This window comes from Talaromyces amestolkiae, assembly GCF_001896365.1.
Source record: "Talaromyces amestolkiae strain CIB chromosome Unknown scaffold8.1, whole genome shotgun sequence".
Lineage (NCBI taxonomy): Eukaryota > Fungi > Ascomycota > Eurotiomycetes > Eurotiales > Trichocomaceae > Talaromyces > Talaromyces amestolkiae.
Window position 1 is genome coordinate 1,054,352 of NW_024468044.1, and position 17,311 is coordinate 1,071,662.

The 17,311-nt window shown below is 48.2% G+C and overlaps 7 protein-coding genes across 7 annotated transcripts; 3 read left to right on the forward strand and 4 right to left on the reverse strand.

The window, feature by feature from the left end:
- Positions 1-999: 999 nt before the first annotated feature.
- BHQ10_004913 (uncharacterized protein) lies at positions 1,000-4,603 on the reverse strand (the record flags this gene model as incomplete). The annotated part of the gene is made up of 5 exons (XM_040877331.1): positions 1,000-1,605; positions 1,652-1,850; positions 1,898-3,891; positions 3,946-4,443; positions 4,529-4,603. 5 exons carry the CDS (start codon positions 4,601-4,603, stop codon positions 1,000-1,002), a joined length of 3,372 nt encoding a protein of 1,123 aa, XP_040733417.1.
- Positions 4,604-5,236: 633 nt separating this feature from the next.
- BHQ10_004914 (uncharacterized protein) lies at positions 5,237-5,929 on the forward strand (the record flags this gene model as incomplete). Its single annotated transcript, XM_040877332.1, has 2 exons — positions 5,237-5,275; positions 5,342-5,929. The coding sequence occupies 2 exons, from the start codon at positions 5,237-5,239 to the stop codon at positions 5,927-5,929; spliced, it is 627 nt and encodes a 208-aa protein (XP_040733418.1).
- Positions 5,930-6,306: 377 nt separating this feature from the next.
- On the reverse strand, positions 6,307-7,491 carry BHQ10_004915 (uncharacterized protein; the record flags this gene model as incomplete). The annotated part of the gene is made up of 1 exon (XM_040877333.1): positions 6,307-7,491. The coding sequence occupies one exon, from the start codon at positions 7,489-7,491 to the stop codon at positions 6,307-6,309; it is 1,185 nt and encodes a 394-aa protein (XP_040733419.1).
- Positions 7,492-9,655: 2,164 nt separating this feature from the next.
- BHQ10_004916 (uncharacterized protein) lies at positions 9,656-11,188 on the forward strand (the record flags this gene model as incomplete). The annotated part of the gene is made up of 1 exon (XM_040877334.1): positions 9,656-11,188. The coding sequence occupies one exon, from the start codon at positions 9,656-9,658 to the stop codon at positions 11,186-11,188; it is 1,533 nt and encodes a 510-aa protein (XP_040733420.1).
- A 728-nt stretch (positions 11,189-11,916) lies between these two features.
- On the reverse strand, positions 11,917-12,911 carry BHQ10_004917 (uncharacterized protein; the record flags this gene model as incomplete). The annotated part of the gene is made up of 2 exons (XM_040877335.1): positions 11,917-12,271; positions 12,322-12,911. The coding sequence occupies 2 exons, from the start codon at positions 12,909-12,911 to the stop codon at positions 11,917-11,919; spliced, it is 945 nt and encodes a 314-aa protein (XP_040733421.1).
- A 427-nt stretch (positions 12,912-13,338) lies between these two features.
- Positions 13,339-15,080, forward strand: BHQ10_004918 (uncharacterized protein; the record flags this gene model as incomplete). The annotated part of the gene is made up of 4 exons (XM_040877336.1): positions 13,339-13,359; positions 13,409-13,557; positions 13,623-13,696; positions 13,750-15,080. The coding sequence occupies 4 exons, from the start codon at positions 13,339-13,341 to the stop codon at positions 15,078-15,080; spliced, it is 1,575 nt and encodes a 524-aa protein (XP_040733422.1).
- A 48-nt stretch (positions 15,081-15,128) lies between these two features.
- BHQ10_004919 (uncharacterized protein) lies at positions 15,129-16,681 on the reverse strand (the record flags this gene model as incomplete). Its single annotated transcript, XM_040877337.1, has 2 exons — positions 15,129-16,040; positions 16,091-16,681. 2 exons carry the CDS (start codon positions 16,679-16,681, stop codon positions 15,129-15,131), a joined length of 1,503 nt encoding a protein of 500 aa, XP_040733423.1.
- Positions 16,682-17,311: the final 630 nt, after the last annotated feature.

Below are 17,311 nucleotides of genomic sequence, written 5' to 3' on the forward strand. Positions count from 1 at the left end.
ATGATGGCGGGCACGGGGAACGGCAGCACCACCAGGCGCCACTTTGTCAGTAGCGGACGTGCGCGACAAGCGGGATGGCTGGATGGCGATGGCAATGGCGACTGGTCAGTTGTAGATAGTAGCGAGCGAGTGTGTATGAAACTAGGTGTAGGAAGAATACTAGTTTGAAAGCAGAGTGATAGACTAATAAACAATAGAGGTCACAGAATGAGTGGTAAATCCAGTGGTGAGGTCCGTCCCAGGAAGAGGAAGATGGGCCGAGTTCACTACGTAATCTGCATTCGTGACGGCAAGAACGGCTTCGTGCCTGAGCTTTGAGGCCAACCCCCAGTAAGTGCGTGGCTGAGCTGCCCAGGCTGCCACGTACTGGAATGCGCTAGCTGTATTCAGACTAGCGTGGTACAATATAGTGTTTTGGTACTGTATCGTCCCTACAATCCGCGTATTTGTCAAGATATGTACCGACTGCATAATATTTATTCACGTTATGTCTCCATGTCATCAACAACATGGGAATACGCAGTGGCTACAGAGTACAGTACTAGTATGTACAGAGACTTGAATTCTGCGAGTCATGCTCTGGCTTATGTCAGATAGCACTAATTCAACAACGTTCGAACCGTCACTACGCAAGAAGCTCCTGTCTCCTCATAGTACACCCGCTGTGCGACCTGCAATCAAGCCCAGAACCTCACGCGAGCACATACCCAGCCAAGCAAACGTTTTTTATTGATTTTTTATTAAAAAAAGTGGACGGAGTACGACTATGACCCAATACATACTTTCTCTCGAGTAAATTTTGTGAACCTCGTGGCCGAAGAAGCCAATCGGAAAGTGACCTTGACCCCACCGCGTCACCTTATTTTCATACTTCTACATGGTAGAGTCTCTATGTTTACTGATGCTTTGTTAATTCTAGTTCATTATAACTCATCGAATCTAACGTGTATTCGACATAAACAACTAAAATGTATTTTTATTCGGCAACCTTCAACGAGTTTACTCAGCAATATTGACAAAGTCAAATGTAGGTTGACCCGGCACCGAATTCTCCGCATTGAGACCCTCCCTCTTCTCGCCCGTCGCGACAACAGTGCCCGTCTTTCCACCTTCCTCGACAGCCACAATCTCAATCTCCTTTGCACCCGTCACCCGCTTCAATCCCATGACCATCTCGGCGAGAACCTCAAGCTCATCAAACGGCAGCTTCCGGTCAAAGACGGTCTCCGGAGATTCCTTGTTACCGATCAAGCGTTTCTTCAATCCCTGGACAAAAGGCATTGCTTTCTTCATCTCGCCGAGTTTGCCGACCTTGGCATTCAAGTCCTTGTCGTCGATTTTCAAGTTCAAGGAATCGAAGGATTCGCGGACGAGGTCGATGTATTTCTCTTGCCAAGCGGGGAAGCTCTTGGCTGCGTAGATGATGACCTTTTTGGTTTTGCGAGGGTCGAAGCTCAAGCTCTTACCTTTGGCGAGTTTTTTGATGAAGGTAGCCTCGGCGGATGTGATGTTGGAGGAGATATCACGAACATAAGTCGCGGCGGCAGACAAGCCGACGTCTGCCTCTGGCACTTCGGGGAACAATTGTCGGTGAATCGTCTCAGGCTATTCAAAGTGAGTATATACTAAAACAAAGAGTTGACTTGCTTACCTTCTTGAGGACATCCAACCAGATGTACTCCGCCCAATGAGGGGTGATAGGAGAAATAATTAATGCCTGCATCTCGGCATAGCGAAGGAGAACATCGCGGTGCATTCCCAACCCAGCACCCAAGGTTGCCTCACGATACACGTCACGGGCATTTACAAGGTCGTAGAGTGCTGATTTGAGAGCCAATTTAAAGTTGGTGCTAAGAGTGTAAGTATATTGTCAATTACAAGAGTAAATAGAACTTACTTTTCATATTGCTTCTTGGCCTCTTCAACAATCACATTAATCGTATTGTTGAACGACTTGTCCCAGAAAGTATCAGCAGGGCCAGTGCGCAAGGTCTCATCCTTGATAGCCTCCTCCAAAAAGTCTTTGAGTGCGTGGAGACGCAGAATGTTACTGTTGGCAACAGTCTCGTCAAAATTGGCATCCTCGATGCCGTCTCCGGCGTCAGCAAAAGCGATTCTAGTAGCGTCTGCACCGTACTTGTCCACGGAATCTCTGAGAGTAAGGAAGTTGCCTGTGCTCTTGGACATCTTCTCTCCGTTGAGCAACAAGTGACCGTTGGATCGGACACCCCGTGGCCAGTACTCCTGGGGGAAAAGCGCAATGTGAATGTAGAGGAAGAAAGTAAGATGGTTCTGAATCAAATCCTTTCCACTGACTCTGACATCAAGAGGATAGAAGTATTCAAATTCTCTGCGCATGACTTGCAAGCTCTCTTTGCTAATGCCACTCTTCGCAATCACTTCGTCGTCAAGCTCACGTCTAGTGAAGATATAGTCCCAGACTTCGTCAATCATGTTCTCCGGTTTGATATTCAACACACCGGTCGTCTTTCCGAAGCGGTCACCGTGTAGCAAATGGGCAATGGTGTAGTACGCCATGTAGACAGTGCTATCACTCAAACTCTCAACAAGGAATTGCTGGTCCCATGGAAGCTTAGAGCCGAGACCATAGGTTCTTGCGCAAGCCCATCGGTTCAACCAGCTAAGATTAGCTTCGAAACCGTTGCGAGTCTCCGGGGTGTAGGTGTTCAAGTCATTGACCACATGGTTCAAAGTAGTCTTTTGCCACTCAGCATCGTTCTCACCGTAGTTCAAGAACCACTGACCCAGGTAGGCAACGACACAGTCATCACCACTTCGGCTAACCACCTTTCCAGATGGGTCTGCGAAGGCGAACGCCAAGCCATCTCTGATGAGAGCTTGACGGACCTTGTCCTTGGCGGTCTGGACGGCCTCGCCCTTGAACTCACCAACAAGCATGGTACCCTTGTAGAAACCCTCGCTGTAAGCCAAATCTTTGGCCTGGGCCAACTGGTTGGCGTCTTTAGGAGAGTTGATCTTGAATTGCTTCACCAAAGCTGGTGCAGTGAGGTTTCCATAAGTGGGCGTCTCAATCACGGGAAGAATTTCAAGCTCGGCCCATTCTTTCTTGATGCCATAATAGTCCGCCTTCTTTGCGAGATCAGTGATGGTAGCAAAGTCATCAGGGCTGTCAGATGGAACTGAAGTGACGACACCAGTTCCTTTGGTGGCAGAAACAGTCTCCATTGGCAGAATCTTGATGGTGTCATGGAGAGCCAAAGGTGCCGAGACGGATGTACCAACAAAGGTAGAACCGGTGGCTTCAGCAACAAGAGGCAACTGGTCCTGACTCTTGGGGAAGTGCTCGCTGTCGAAGAACACTCCTTGGAAAGCCATGTTCCAAGCAGCTCTCTTAGTCACGACATAATACTCCTCCGAAACTTTGTAGATACCGTATGTAATTTTAGGGCCCAAGAAGATAGCAGTCTGCCCATACATGGTCTCCGGACGCAATGTAGCCGGAACAAAATAGACGTTGGCATCATCTTCAACCTTGCCCTTGACAAGGTCAGCAGCTGCCTGCGACCATTCTGTAACCTTAACCTTCAATGCGGTGTACTCTTGAGGTCCAATACCTTCGCCCTCAGTTCGGTCGTGGTCCATACAGGGTTGTCCATCCTTGGGCGAATAGATGGTATATCGGCTACCGTACAAGATCTTTCCCAACTCATGCAAGCGGTTCATTTGCCAGCGAACAAAGGCGTCGTAGTAAGGGTTTGCGTCGGTGGTCACAAACTGTCGGCGCCAATCAATCTTTGCACCGAGGCTGTTCAAGTCCCGGATAGCGAGAGGAGGAAAGTATTCAAGCCAGTAGTTTTCATCGGCGAACTTGTGAATGTCTTCGAGGGGGATACCGATGCTCAACATGATCTATTTTTTCAGCACAAGAACGTCATGAGCAATAAACTGATATGGCTCACATACCTGGAACTGGTATTTCGCCTTGACCGTCTTAGCAGCAGCCTTGCTCTTTTTACCGGAGAACTTGCTTGGATCAACTGAAATCTCTTGGGTGGGAGCAGGCGGTTGCTCAGGCACGACATCCTCAGGTTTATACCCCTCAAAGTTCTTGCCAAAGAGCTTAATCTCGTCCTTCAACTTATCGGCACACGCAAGAATAGGCATACCAGTGCAATGGAAACCAAGAGGGAAAAGAGCCCTCTTGCCCTGCATACGAGCCACGCCCGTCATGAACTCAACTTTACTAGCTGTGAAACTGTGCCCCGCATGTAGAGTTCCGTTCATATAAGGGTACGCCATTGTGCCGAAGAACTTGGGATACTTTGTACGAAGCTCCTTGGCGGACATTGCGCCGGCGGGGACTTCTTGTAGGGAAGGGGCGTCGACCTCGAAGACACCGTTTTCGCGCCATTGTTGTTGGTATTTCTTTTCGATCGCTTGGAGGGCGTTTCTCTTATCGAACTGTTGGGGGTGTTAGCTCATATCGGTCCTTTTTAGGAATTTACCATAGTTGGCAGTCAATCTTGGTGAATAAAATGGTGCGCACATTTTCTATTTTGAGAGTATTTTTTGAGCTGTTGCTAGGATCGAGGGCTGCGGCCTCGGCGGCGGCAGCAGCCATGATGAAATTGACTGCCTACGCCGGAAGAGCGAAGGGAGAAAATCAAACGAAGAATGACTTTTCGTCCGTTGTCACAGAGAATGCCTGTGAAATAGTTGTATGTCAAATGTCTACCACCTTGGAACAAAATGAAGGTATGACTCTGCTTTTTTATAGTGGGGGTTGCTCTGCGGAGTGACTCTTTCTTAGATTTATTCCCGCACTAAGCACGATTCGGTAAGGGGAATTATTCTTACTAGATCTTGATTGGTACAGTACCGTTACGATATAGTACAACTCGATACTAAATTGAAGTTAGGACAGGCGCCTGAGACTGGACAATGATGTAACGAATCTTTGAGTCATACATGCATATAACTGAGGATCAGATACACAAGAAGAATTATCTCATAGAAATTACCGAAATCAAGAAAAAAAAGTATGAGTCAGATTCATCTTCACATCCTGGTGTAGTTCATACATCAAAAGTTGTATTGCGCTTGTAACAATTTTTCCATTGTAATTATCGGTCGGCATCAACACGTGACCTCAAATTATCTCGAGCATCTTTTCCGATGTCCCAACTCCGGCATCAACAGAGGCAACGATTACACCCAATTGCTTCCTGCAAACAATTAATTACACATATCCAAGATGGTCAATTTACTCAAACGTATGCGCAAGCTGAATCAGGTACAGTCTCACTGCCCATCCCCATTTCAAGCTCTCCTCCCACTGACACTCTCCTGTCTACGACAGCGCCTTATCAACATTCGAGTCGGCACAGGCGCAGCAACACTCCCATCCCTTAGCAACCCGTTCAACGACCTCCCCGTCGTAACACGTATGCACCTCACATACGGCAGATCCATCGGAAAGGGCCACATCGGCGCCCATAAATTCTGGCGCCAATGCCTCGCACGCCTCAAATATCACAACCCAGCCATCCAGATGAGCGTAAAGCCCTACGAAGGCACACAAGAAAAACTCGCACCGGCACTCACAATTTTCTTTTCGGGTGCACAACCGAAAAAGGCTCAAGCGTACCATGATCCAGCCCTCAAAGACGAATTTGCGCCCAAGCCTACGGAGACGGAGAAAGCGATTGTGCTGAATTTGAAGGATTATAATTTCGAGGAGATCTGGCAGCAGGTCAAGGAACTGACGGGTGCGGTTGAAGTGGCAGCCACGCCCGAGGATATAGAGCAGATCCAAAAGTTTAAACAGATGGAAATCAAGTCAGAGTCGGATAAGATACGGGTTGCTGGTATACGTCAGGCGAAGAAGGATCAAGAGCGGATGTTGCAGGAGGCTAGAGGTGAGGTGGAGAAGCTTCGAGAGTTATAGAACGGGAATTGATACCCTCGTTTGTCTGGCATTTGTTTCTGTATAATAGCATCACAAAATGTTTTATACCTAGGTATTTCATGTATTTTTAGGGTCTGAATTCAACTGGCATTGAAGCAATGGTGTAATGCGCGGAAGTCTAGACAAATATGGCATCAGGCCTCCACGTTCAACTAGTATAATGCAATCCCACGAGATTTAAAATCCATGATGTAAGGTCAAAAAAAGATCTGGCTAGAGGCATGTTCTCTTAACAATTCATCGATTACTATAGGCATTATCTCATCATTGAACATGTACTGAAATCTATATAGACATCAAGAATCCTGGCTCCTCAACGGGTACCAGTGACATACACAATATTTCAAAATCACATCTCACGAATTATCCGGAGTATATGTAGTCTCACCAAGCATATTTTGCCCGGCAGCTACAGTCGGTGCATTTGTACTTGAAGGAGCAGCGGTCTGACTGGACAAAGCGGGAGGCTTGCTGGCAGTAGCAGCCTGCAGTCGCTGATCAAGAGCCCGGAGCGCAAGTGCTCGTCGACGTTCGGCTTCCTCTCGTTTTCCTGCACTTCTTGCACTGCTTCCAGGATTGCTCAGCAAACTAGGCAGACCGGCCTGGCCACGAGCCACTGCATTCTCTGTGCTGGAAGCAATATCTTCGGCGGAAAACGGGGTGATGGCTTTGACAGCGACGAGGAACGCATATATCTGGTCGGTAACGAAAGCAATTGGAGGTTGAATGGCGTCGGGAAAAAAAGTTGCAAAAGTAAAGGTCTCACTAGCATCGCCCTTGAAACCAAGACCATTGGTGGAAGTGCCCGTAAGATCGGGCTGATATTTGAAGAATCGAAGATATGTCCAGCTAGTCAATAAGCCAAGCCAAGCGAGTATAGCCGCCGTGTCGGTGCCAAAAATGATACCGCTGATAGAATTGAGCACCAAAAAGATAGCAGGGAAATGCTTGACCCGCATTTTTATGATGCCCTTCAAGATCGTAACGGTATGCTCGGGAACAAGCTGTTTGAATGCGACGAGAAAGGAAGCCTGCAGGGCAACGCCGCCGCAGATTTGTGTAAGACTGCGAATGATGGGGTCGTCAGCCGGCATTGTGCAAGAAGTTGTACATTCATCATCGGAAGAGAACCAGAAAGCGTACCCTCGAACACTGCTGCCAGTAACAGCGCCCCAGAAAATATAAATCACAATCATCAAAGCATTGGGAATGAGAGCAATAGCCAGTATGAATTTTCCAAACTCCTTAGAACCCCATGCTCGCTCAAGGTATTTCCCGCCGTAGAACACGGTTGCTCCGTTGATGAGAACTGTGAAGATGTTTTGCTCGACAAAGGTCGCGGTGAGGATAGTCCATGGGTAATAATAGAACATTGAAGGAACAAGCGTGAGATATGGAACAATCGGGGTGCTTTGCGCGCCTGAAGATGGAGGGCCGTCATCGAGTTGTCTCCATCTTGCGACGTTATACAAAAAGGAGAGCGCCAACTGACTGATCAGCAAGGCGCGCGTTGCCGGAGGTAGATTTATCCTGATAGGCATGATGGGAGAAACGTATGGAATATGCGACGCGACTCGTCGAGATCGCTCGCAAGGACGAACTATGTAGCCCGTATGTTGGGATGGGGAGGAGACTTGAAGTTGTGATCACTTGACAAAAAAGTTTGGCGGTTTGTTGCTCGGAAGTAGAGACCAGCCTACGTGATATCATTGGTCTGGTCTGCCCTTTGACTCCCTGCACCGAGTATCCACTAGTAATCGCCGTACTTTATACATTCATTGTCCATTTCAGCGAGTCTCTTCTTTTTCAGTTTCTCATCAACAGATATCTGCAGGTGCTATTCACTTTATTTAGTTGGGTCATAATACTCATGTTCTCGGATCTTGTTTTTTGGGTTAAAAGGCCGCCTGGACAGCTGTCAACTCCAGGTGTTCATGGATGCCAAATGAAATACACGGCAATACAGGACGTTACACGACGATCGCACAGGTACGATTGGCTGCTGGTCAGAGCCAAATTCCATGACTCAGGAGACTGTCATTCGTCCCTACACAGTGTCGCTACGTGTCTCAACATGACATCAAAAGTCGTTGCTCAGCACGTTCTGTGTACAGTCAATGACAGTCAATCAAGAATCGATCATGAAAGGCGATTGTAATGAATAGCTGTTTGGCTTCCTGGTATCACGGGTCTGGCAAGCTCCCAGTCTCGACCGGGATTAGCAATAATCCTAACTTTATGTGAGTGTAATGAGATTACGGATGATTACATCTTGTGTTATGTTGAATATCAAGTTCATCAATACAAACTGCATTACAATGAAGGGCCAACTCGTCATATAAACACTACGTAGTAAACCTGTCATGACCTAGTATCCATTACTCGAACTAATCTGCTATATATATGTACCTTCACCAGCCCTGGAAGGCTGAAACATGCCGATGAAACAACTTGATCGTACGTGTACTGTGTATGGTGTATGTATTGACCCGTACAGCCTGGACCATGGAGGCTCGCCCCGATCGGGCCTAGGGGATAAGCTTAGCGCATGCATCTTAAGCCACAGTCTGGCGTCGATTTTCTTAGCGCTTGAACCTAAGCACAGTTGTTCCCGTGCGAGTCAACTTTCTTCCCTTCTCCAGCAAAGCCTGCGTCAAATCTCCAATTCTCCCATCATCTATCGCTCTCACGCCTATGAAAGATTGGTACCTCCAGGAACGTTTCTTTCATATATCTGCTCTCTAAGGACCATCTTGTATTCTCTCACCACTCCTCTCATCCCGGTCCCTCGACTACAGCAACTTTCTTTTTCCCCGTCATCATTGTAACTCCACTCTCTCGTGGTCCCACGCCGTTCGCTGTCTCCGCGCATCCGTTGTCCCTGGTCTCTAATCCAATTTTCGCTACCTGCACCTCGACTGTGCGATTGTTTCATTTGGCCTGGAGCGCATTCCTTCTTGGTTGAGTCCATCATCTGACACGCGCGCGCATATTGCGCCTTGCCGTTACGTCTTGAATTGCTGAGGCACGTAGCGCTACGCCCGTGCGGCCCACCCCGTACTTACTACGTATTGGGTTTTGACATGCACAATTCTCATCCGAAGCAGCCAGTGACCCAAATGTGATCATGGATCTGACATCTCATCACGTCAATTATTTAATATGGAGGTATGTATTCTCTTTGAGATGGCCACAAACTTATTTTCAGTCTTTATTTTAACATTGTCTAGGTATCTCCAAGAATCAGGTTGGTCAACGCCCCTGCCTTCACATCACAAGCGCCATTCAAAGAGATACATGAAACCTCTCACAACTTCTTCTTAATTCTCTTTGAGACAATATACTAACAAGCACAGGCCATGGAGAAGCAGCTGTCATGCTACAAAGAGCATGGCTGGCCAACCCACAGACTCTACCTTTTGCTTCCCATATAAAATCCCATGCGCTGGTATCTCTGGTACAGAAAGGTCTGCAATATCATGAAATTGAACAATCACTCGATCGAGTTAGTTTTACTCCACGACTCTTGATTCTTATTCTTGAATTTTTTTTTAACAATTACAGGACGGGAATCCAATTCCTTTTACACCATCGCAATCATTTTTTGGCCCTACACCACTTGATCCTGAGTCGCTCAAAGTACGCGACGACACTCTCAAAGCACAGAGCGGACTTGGCACAGCTACAGCAGCTACAACAATCCCTATGCCTCCGGTAAACAAGGCTGTTCCAGAGCCCAGCGTTGCTACGAATGGCCATCCAGTCACTGAGGCTCCTCTACCGCCACTAAATGTTAAAAAAGGGCGCAAGTCACATCGCGCCGAGCCTACTACCAACGGCGATGACAGCGCAATGGAAATTGACACCAACGGCATCGGTCATGACCGAGTGTCCGCTCCTCCAACAGTGAAATCTCCATCCTCGGCGGGACTTGCTGACGCAGAAGGAGATATCGACATGGATCTGGCGCCAGCTGTTGAGTTGCATCACGAAAAACAAGAAACGCCTATCGACACATTGACGGCAGGACGAAGCGTTGGCGTGCAATATGTTTCCGCCAAGGTGTCCGACCTTAGTGCCGACACAACCATTCTCGACGTCGACGTGGCCCGCGAAGACCACGTGACCAGGTCGGCTTGGCGGCCCTTTGATTCGTCAATCTTCGCCGCGGCTGGCCTTAGCTTTTGCAGTCTGTACAAGCTGGCGCCCAGCAGCACGGAAAAGATATACGACAGCAAGGACGATGGCAGCTGGGTTACGGCTGTGTCGTGGGAGCCCTCGGGTCAGAAGCTAGCTCTCGCCACCTACAATGATCACCGATCATCGATACAAATGTACGACAGCAGTGGAAGTGTGGTCGATCTATTACCCACGGCATCCGGAATGATTAATGGACTTCACTGGGCTCCTAAAGGCACGCATATGGTGGTATGCTCATCGAACAACGTGAGCTCAGAGCTTTCTCTCTGGGACGACTCCATCAAGCCGGAAGAATTTCCTTCCTATCAGACAATCGACGCGCATGTCCACGACATCACCTGGGCGGGCGATAATCATGTATTTGCGTCTGGCCTAGGATCAGTTTGGCAGTGTGAAATTGACTCGACGTTGCAAATGCAAATTGTGAATCGGTATCAATCGCGAGAATCAAATACGGAGTGGTCCTATATCCGAGGTGTCCAGACCGGCAGTGGTCCCGTTGCAGTCGCAGCTGCAAGTTCTGCATGTAGTCTGTGGATTCCTACTCATGATACTCTTATTGAGGATGCCCACCGTGCTGATATTACGGGCATTGAAATCCGACCCAAACACCAAGACCAAGATGCAAACACCAGCACTTCTTTCACGTTCGCTTCTGCATCGCTTGACGACACCGTGAAAGTCTGGACCTTCGACGTAGAGTCCAAGAAGATTACCTGTTTGCATACACTATTTCTTTCGCCTGGTCTTCCAGCCCTGGCCTTGGCATTTTCTCCGGACGGATGGGCTATTGCGGCTGCCAGCACCGATAGACTTTTCGTTTGGAATACGGATCGTGGAGACGAACCGATTGCTACTTGGGTCTGTCCAGCAGATTCTGCAACGGGAAATCCGGAGAGGCCTGTAAATGGCGAGAATGGCTCTGGCCCAGTAGAGGTTTACCGTACCATTGGTTGGGATACGAATGGCAAAAAGATTGCAATGGGATACGGCAAGAAGGTAATCACTTATTTTTTGAATAAGAACGAGAAAGAATGAAACTAATGGATCATCAGATTGCCGTTGTCAATTTCCAGGGTAGAGGCGTGAATGTCCTTGAATGATTACAGCATATATTTGACACTTTCGATACCCTCCGAACCGAGCATGCATTCGACGTACATCACTAATAATGCATAATACATGATAGACGTCTCTCGCCGCGATTGCACGAGATTGACGGTCATTTGTCTTCTATAAATTGACAGACTGGTTTTCCCAACGGTCGTTTCGGGATAGAACGGTATCGCTTGCACATTGATTGTTCAACTCAACTGATACGGTGCCCTTTTTTTTCTATCTGTACTTTTCTCCGTCTCTCACCTCGGGCCTTGACATGCGGTGCATTCATGAGCCAGGGGAAACAAAACTTTGCCTTCACACTACTCGAATGTGTTGTTATGCTGTTGCCATTGTAAATAACGGTGGGTTCTTTTGGAGATGGGGTTGTTTGGTTGGTCGTCTTCTTCTACTTTTCGCATACTGATAGGTGTTGACTCTCCTCATATTTCGGAAACGGCGGCTTGGGGAGTTTTTCTTTATTTCTGCAGCATTACATTGACCGACATTTCCACATAGGGGTCAATTTTTCTTCGATCTATTCGTTACGCGCACATTCTGAGCTTTCTATGAGGCTGCTACTGATATCAATTGGATAAATTTTAATATTTAAATCGAAACATATGTACCCCTGAAATATGTAATAATATATGTACAAGAATAATTATTTACAAAGCCTGAGTATCGAGTAACCCCAGCTCTTTCCTGTTGCGTCTCAACTTCCTCCTCCTCGCCCTAATCAGAAACCCTTCTTCGACATCATTCCACCCTCTCATCCAAGCCAACACCCCATCCAAAAACGTATTAAAATCGTTTCCGTCATCCTCCTCCTCTTCGTTACTAGCCACAGTTGAGGATTTCCGTCTCCAATAACTCCTCCCCTTCGACTTTCGGATATCCGACTTGTGAGAGGGTAAGGAAGATTCGCGCTGCCGTTGCCACCTATTAACCCAACTATCCAGGCCCCGGACTGTGCCGCGCAGACCCTCGAGCTCGATTGTGTCTTCTAATATATCCGATTTTCTATCTGCCATTAGCACATCGGACCCGCGCTTATAATTTGAGGGACGTACAATTCGTGAACTTCCTCCTCCAACTCGATGATGCGTTGCGCCAATCCTTCGCATTTCACGATGAAGACGTCGTGGATGTGCCGCGATTCGAGGTACCGTTGTCGCAGTTCGGAATTGACGGTGGTTAGTTCTTGGAGAATGGAGGTGAGGTCTCGGGATACAATCTGCGATTGCGATGGTGTTGTGCCTTTGGGAATCGGTTTGCGCCGGGAGTCTGCAATTGCAAGAGGACTTTTGGTTGTAGGTGTCTTATTGCCTGTAGGCGAAGCAGGGCGATTGGGCGCAACGTTCGGGCTATTATCCCGTCGTAGATTGATTATTTCCTCTATGTTGTCCAGATATGCGTTCACGGCAGCGCAGTCGTCTTGCGATAGTCCCCGCAGCGCATCGTTATTGGCAACCAGCTGCGCAATATGCACAATTCGCTCATTCAGCGAGTTCGAGTTTCCTTTTGACGGCGCAGTAGTAGCTATCACATCTTCGTCTCCGTTCTCGTGCGCATACTCCTCTGTAAGCTCAACATCAATCGCCGAATCTGTAAAGGACGGCGTCAAGCGATGGCCCCGAACAAGCGGGGTTTCGGCCGTCATTATGCTATGCTTCAGCTCAGACGAACTATTTCCGGGGGGTGTTGCCCATTCGCATATGGACACAAGAGATGAAACGCATTTTCGCAGCAAACTAATCGTACGCAGGTTGAAGTGTAACCGAGGCGGTGATAAGCAGTCAGAATTGATTTCCGTACTTAATCTTGCGCTTGCAGGGATTTGCTTAGAAAGGCGGGGCGGTGAAGCTTGTGCGGAGCCGATAACGCTCAATTAAATTTATGGTCTGACTCAACCCACTACACACCTCTCTCTCTAGGTATACGACATTGTCCACTTGGATCAGGACAATCTATTCTGCTTGAGGCAGTCGCTACTCTTCTACTTTCAGCCGCACCTCAATTGCTCTGATCCGGCATATTGTCTAGCATGCCTATCATATAAATCACTTTTCAGAGAAAGAAATATCAAAATGTCCTTTCCGAATTTGCCGGTATGTTACTCTCACCAATCGCATCTTCACGACAATCTAACAGTCACAGGCTACAGTAGCCCCAACCATCGTGGTTGCGCGCGATGTCATCGCCCAATCTCGGAATGCCCCAAATCCTCCCAACCTTCTGCCGTTGATGACCTCGATCCCTGCCGAGCTCTTGACTCCCACATTAGCATATTTGCGCATTGCTGCTAAGTGAGTCATATCCCTGTGTGAACTGTGCCGGATTGTTGCGTATGACTCCGGTCTGACTTGAATAGGTCGAAATTGTCGTTTTTGTACGAGAGTGCTGCTACTACGGAGACAATTGGGCGATACAGTTTTGTCGGAGCCGGTATGCAATGCTATATATCTGTTGATGCCGGAAGATGGTACTGACGGTCAAAGACCCAAGAAAAATAATCAAAACCGGCGCTGGACATGGACCTGAATGCGATCCTCTGCCCATCCTTGAAAAAGAACTCGCACAATTCCGGAGTGCTACGGTGCCTGCCCTGAAACTACCCCCCTTGACCGGAGGTGCCATTGGCTATGTGGGATATGACTGTATCCGATACTTCGAGCCGACGACAGCCCGACCACTAAAAGACGTGCTCGGTGTTCCGGAATCCCTCTTCATGCTATTCGACACCATAATTGCTATCGACCATTTCTTCCAGGTCGTCAAAATCATTACATATATCCCAATACCCGACAACGATGCAGACCTCGAGGCGGCATATCTCAAGGGTCAGGCGTTGTTGCAGGAGAAGATTGACATTTTGATAGATCCACATGTTCCGCTGCCGCCACAAGGACCTATAGTCCCTAACCAGGAGTATACATCAAATATTGGTCAGGCCGGATATGAGAGCCACGTTACCAAGCTCAAGCAACATATTCAGGTCGGTGACATATTTCAAGCTGTGCCCTCTCAGCGATTGGCTCGTCCGACCTCGCTTCATCCCTTCAACATATTCAGACATCTCCGTTCCGTAAACCCGTCGCCATACCTGTTTTATATCGACTGTGAAGACTTTCAACTTGTGGGTGCTAGTCCAGAGTTGCTTGTCAAGGAAGAGAAAGGTCGAATTATTACTCATCCTATCGCGGGAACTGTCAAGAGAGGACAGACTGCTGAAGAGGACGAGGCACTTGCAGCTGAGTTGCGGGGGAGTCTTAAAGACCGCGCGGAGCATGTCATGCTTGTGGATTTGGCCAGAAACGACGTTAACCGCGTGTGCGACCCTATGACCACACAGGTTGATCGACTGATGGTCGTTGAGAAGTTTTCGCACGTACAACATCTCGTATCTCAGGTGTCTGGCGTGCTTCGGCCGGACAAGACACGTTTCGACGCTTTCCGTTCCATCTTCCCAGCAGGCACTGTCTCAGGTGCGCCCAAAGTGCGCGCAATGCAGTTGATTGGCGAACTAGAAAAGGAGAAAAGAGGTATCTACGCAGGTGCAGTCGGATATTTCGGATACGACAAAGCCTCCATCGACGGCTCGAGTACGATACCCGGTGATATGGATACTTGCATTGCGCTGCGGACGATGCTTGTCAAGGGCGGAGTGGCGTATCTGCAGGCTGGAGGAGGTATTGTGTTTGACTCAGACGAGTACGATGAATATGTGGAGACGCTGAATAAGCTGGGTGCGAATATTGCTTGTATCAAGGGGGCGGAAGAGATATATATGCAGCTTGAGAAGGCAGTTGCTTCTCGTGGAACTAAATAGCCATTCCAATCCAATGCGTTCGCAAATACCACCTACCTAGACAGGCAATCAAACAGCATCCTTGACAAACTCCAAAAACCTCTCCACCAACGTCATCTTTTCTAACCGTTCGGTGGTACACGCATATTCATCAACCGGAAACCAGCCCCTAACAGCCTCCTCTCCATTGAGCAGCATCTGCGCAATCCCTTTCCCACTAAGCCAACAATTCACCATCCCATTGCCGCAAAATCCTGCAGCTATCCATTCCCTTCCTTCTATTTGGGCATCAGCCGGTCTTCTACGCGATATTTCATAGGGAATTTTGCCAACAACGGGGTTGTTGTCGATGGTGAAACCCATCACACCCGTCCATTGATCTACGATCTTCGTACCGTTTCCGTGCTGTAATCTTTTTTCCACCGCGTCTTGAAGAGTGGCTARTGCCGTGGGATTCTGTAGATCGTCTCGTGTACTTCCCACGTCAGCATCCTCCACGGACACCTGACCCGTGACAAGAGCTTTTAGAAACCCTCCACCGAGATAAATATCCTCCGTCGATGAAGAAGAAGAAGGCGATTGTGTCACATAATCATAACCAAAATCATAATGAAGAATCCACGATCTCCGATCCCCCAGTCTTGGAAACCCAGGCGGCGCGCTTTGGCGAGTCATTTGTCCGCGTATAGGGTATATTTTGCCCTTCAAACCGGGCAGGAGATGTGCAGCATAAGCGTTTGTGCAGTGGATTACATGTGTAGCTTTCATATCTCCTCGGGGAGTTGAAAGGAGGAAAGGGTATTTTGCTTCCTGCGGATCGGTAGATGTTATGCTGCCGACAGGGGTATGTGTTTCGATGGAGAGGTTTGGGTATTTCTGCGTATTTGATATGTGGCTCGTCACTGCGCCGACGAGTTTGTATGGCCACATTGCGCCTGCCGGACCGGTGATGCAGCCCACTGCATTGATTGTGCCGAATCTCTATATTCAAATCAGACCATAAAGGCATGAAGGTGGTGAATAGGACAAACCTCGTTGATATCATCCCCCTCATGCACAATCCACACATTCCTTTCTTCCGGAAAATCCTCCAGATAATCCTCGACCTTCTTCTTAACCGTCTCCCACGCATCCCGATCATAAAACGCATCCAATCCATCTACACGCCTCAGACAACTCTCCTTCTCCGCATCCCTCCCCAATTCCCTCATCACATCCACCAATGCATCCAACTGCGCCAATCGAAACCTCACAACCCTCTTCGCACCTTCCTTACCATATAACTCCTTCAAATCCTCGTAATCATCATACGGATCCTCTTTACAATGACCCCCATTACGCCCCGTTGCGCCAGAGGTCAGACTACGTGCTTCAAGGACTGAGATGCGCAGATCCGGTTGATGTTGGAGTAAGTGGTACGCGGCGCTGATGCCGGTCATGCCGGAGCCTATTATGGCTACATCGACGGTGGAGGGGAGGTGAGCGGATTGGTGGGTTGAGAGGGCATGGGGCGAGGATTGCCAGTATGAGGATGTAGGGTTGGGGACGGGGAGGCCCGGGTCAAGCGAGGCTTTGGCGGCGAGGGCGGTGCAGAAGGCGGTCATGTAGTCTTGTTCTGACATGTTGATAATCTAGCTATATAAAATTATTTGTTTGTTGAGGTAAGAATCATGGAGATGGGCTCGAGATGTTATCTCTTTATCAATTGAGCTACCCCGCCAGTCTGCCGCCCCATCGACTACACATAGTAACTCCGAGCTCCTAAAGATCTCTATATAGATATAGTTAGTCGCTTTGATTTGAGGCAACCTTGGAATAGCCTCGAAGATAAGACACAAGTCGACATTCAAGGTTTTTATGACTCCTGGGACGAATAGAGTTGCCGTGGACCAGATAGGAAGGAGTGTTCCGAGTGTTAATATATTATAGATCTCTACGCAGACTTGCACTCAGATGTCATCTTGGAGCGGTAGGTGCAAACATTAGGAGGGCATTTCCTTTAATCTGTCCAGTAGTGATGCTTCATCCCACATCTATTCAAGGAATGTGCACATATATCCAGCAAAAACAAATATAAAGAGCGCCTAGGTATATACATAGTAATCGACCGGCAAGAAGCGTGTGTTGTGCCAAGACGCGCAGTGATTGGATCCCCTGGGTGATGGGCCCCGTCCACTTTTGTTGACATCAAAAACATTCACTCTTAACTACGACGACAACAACACACCTTTCACAGACACACCAGCACGCCA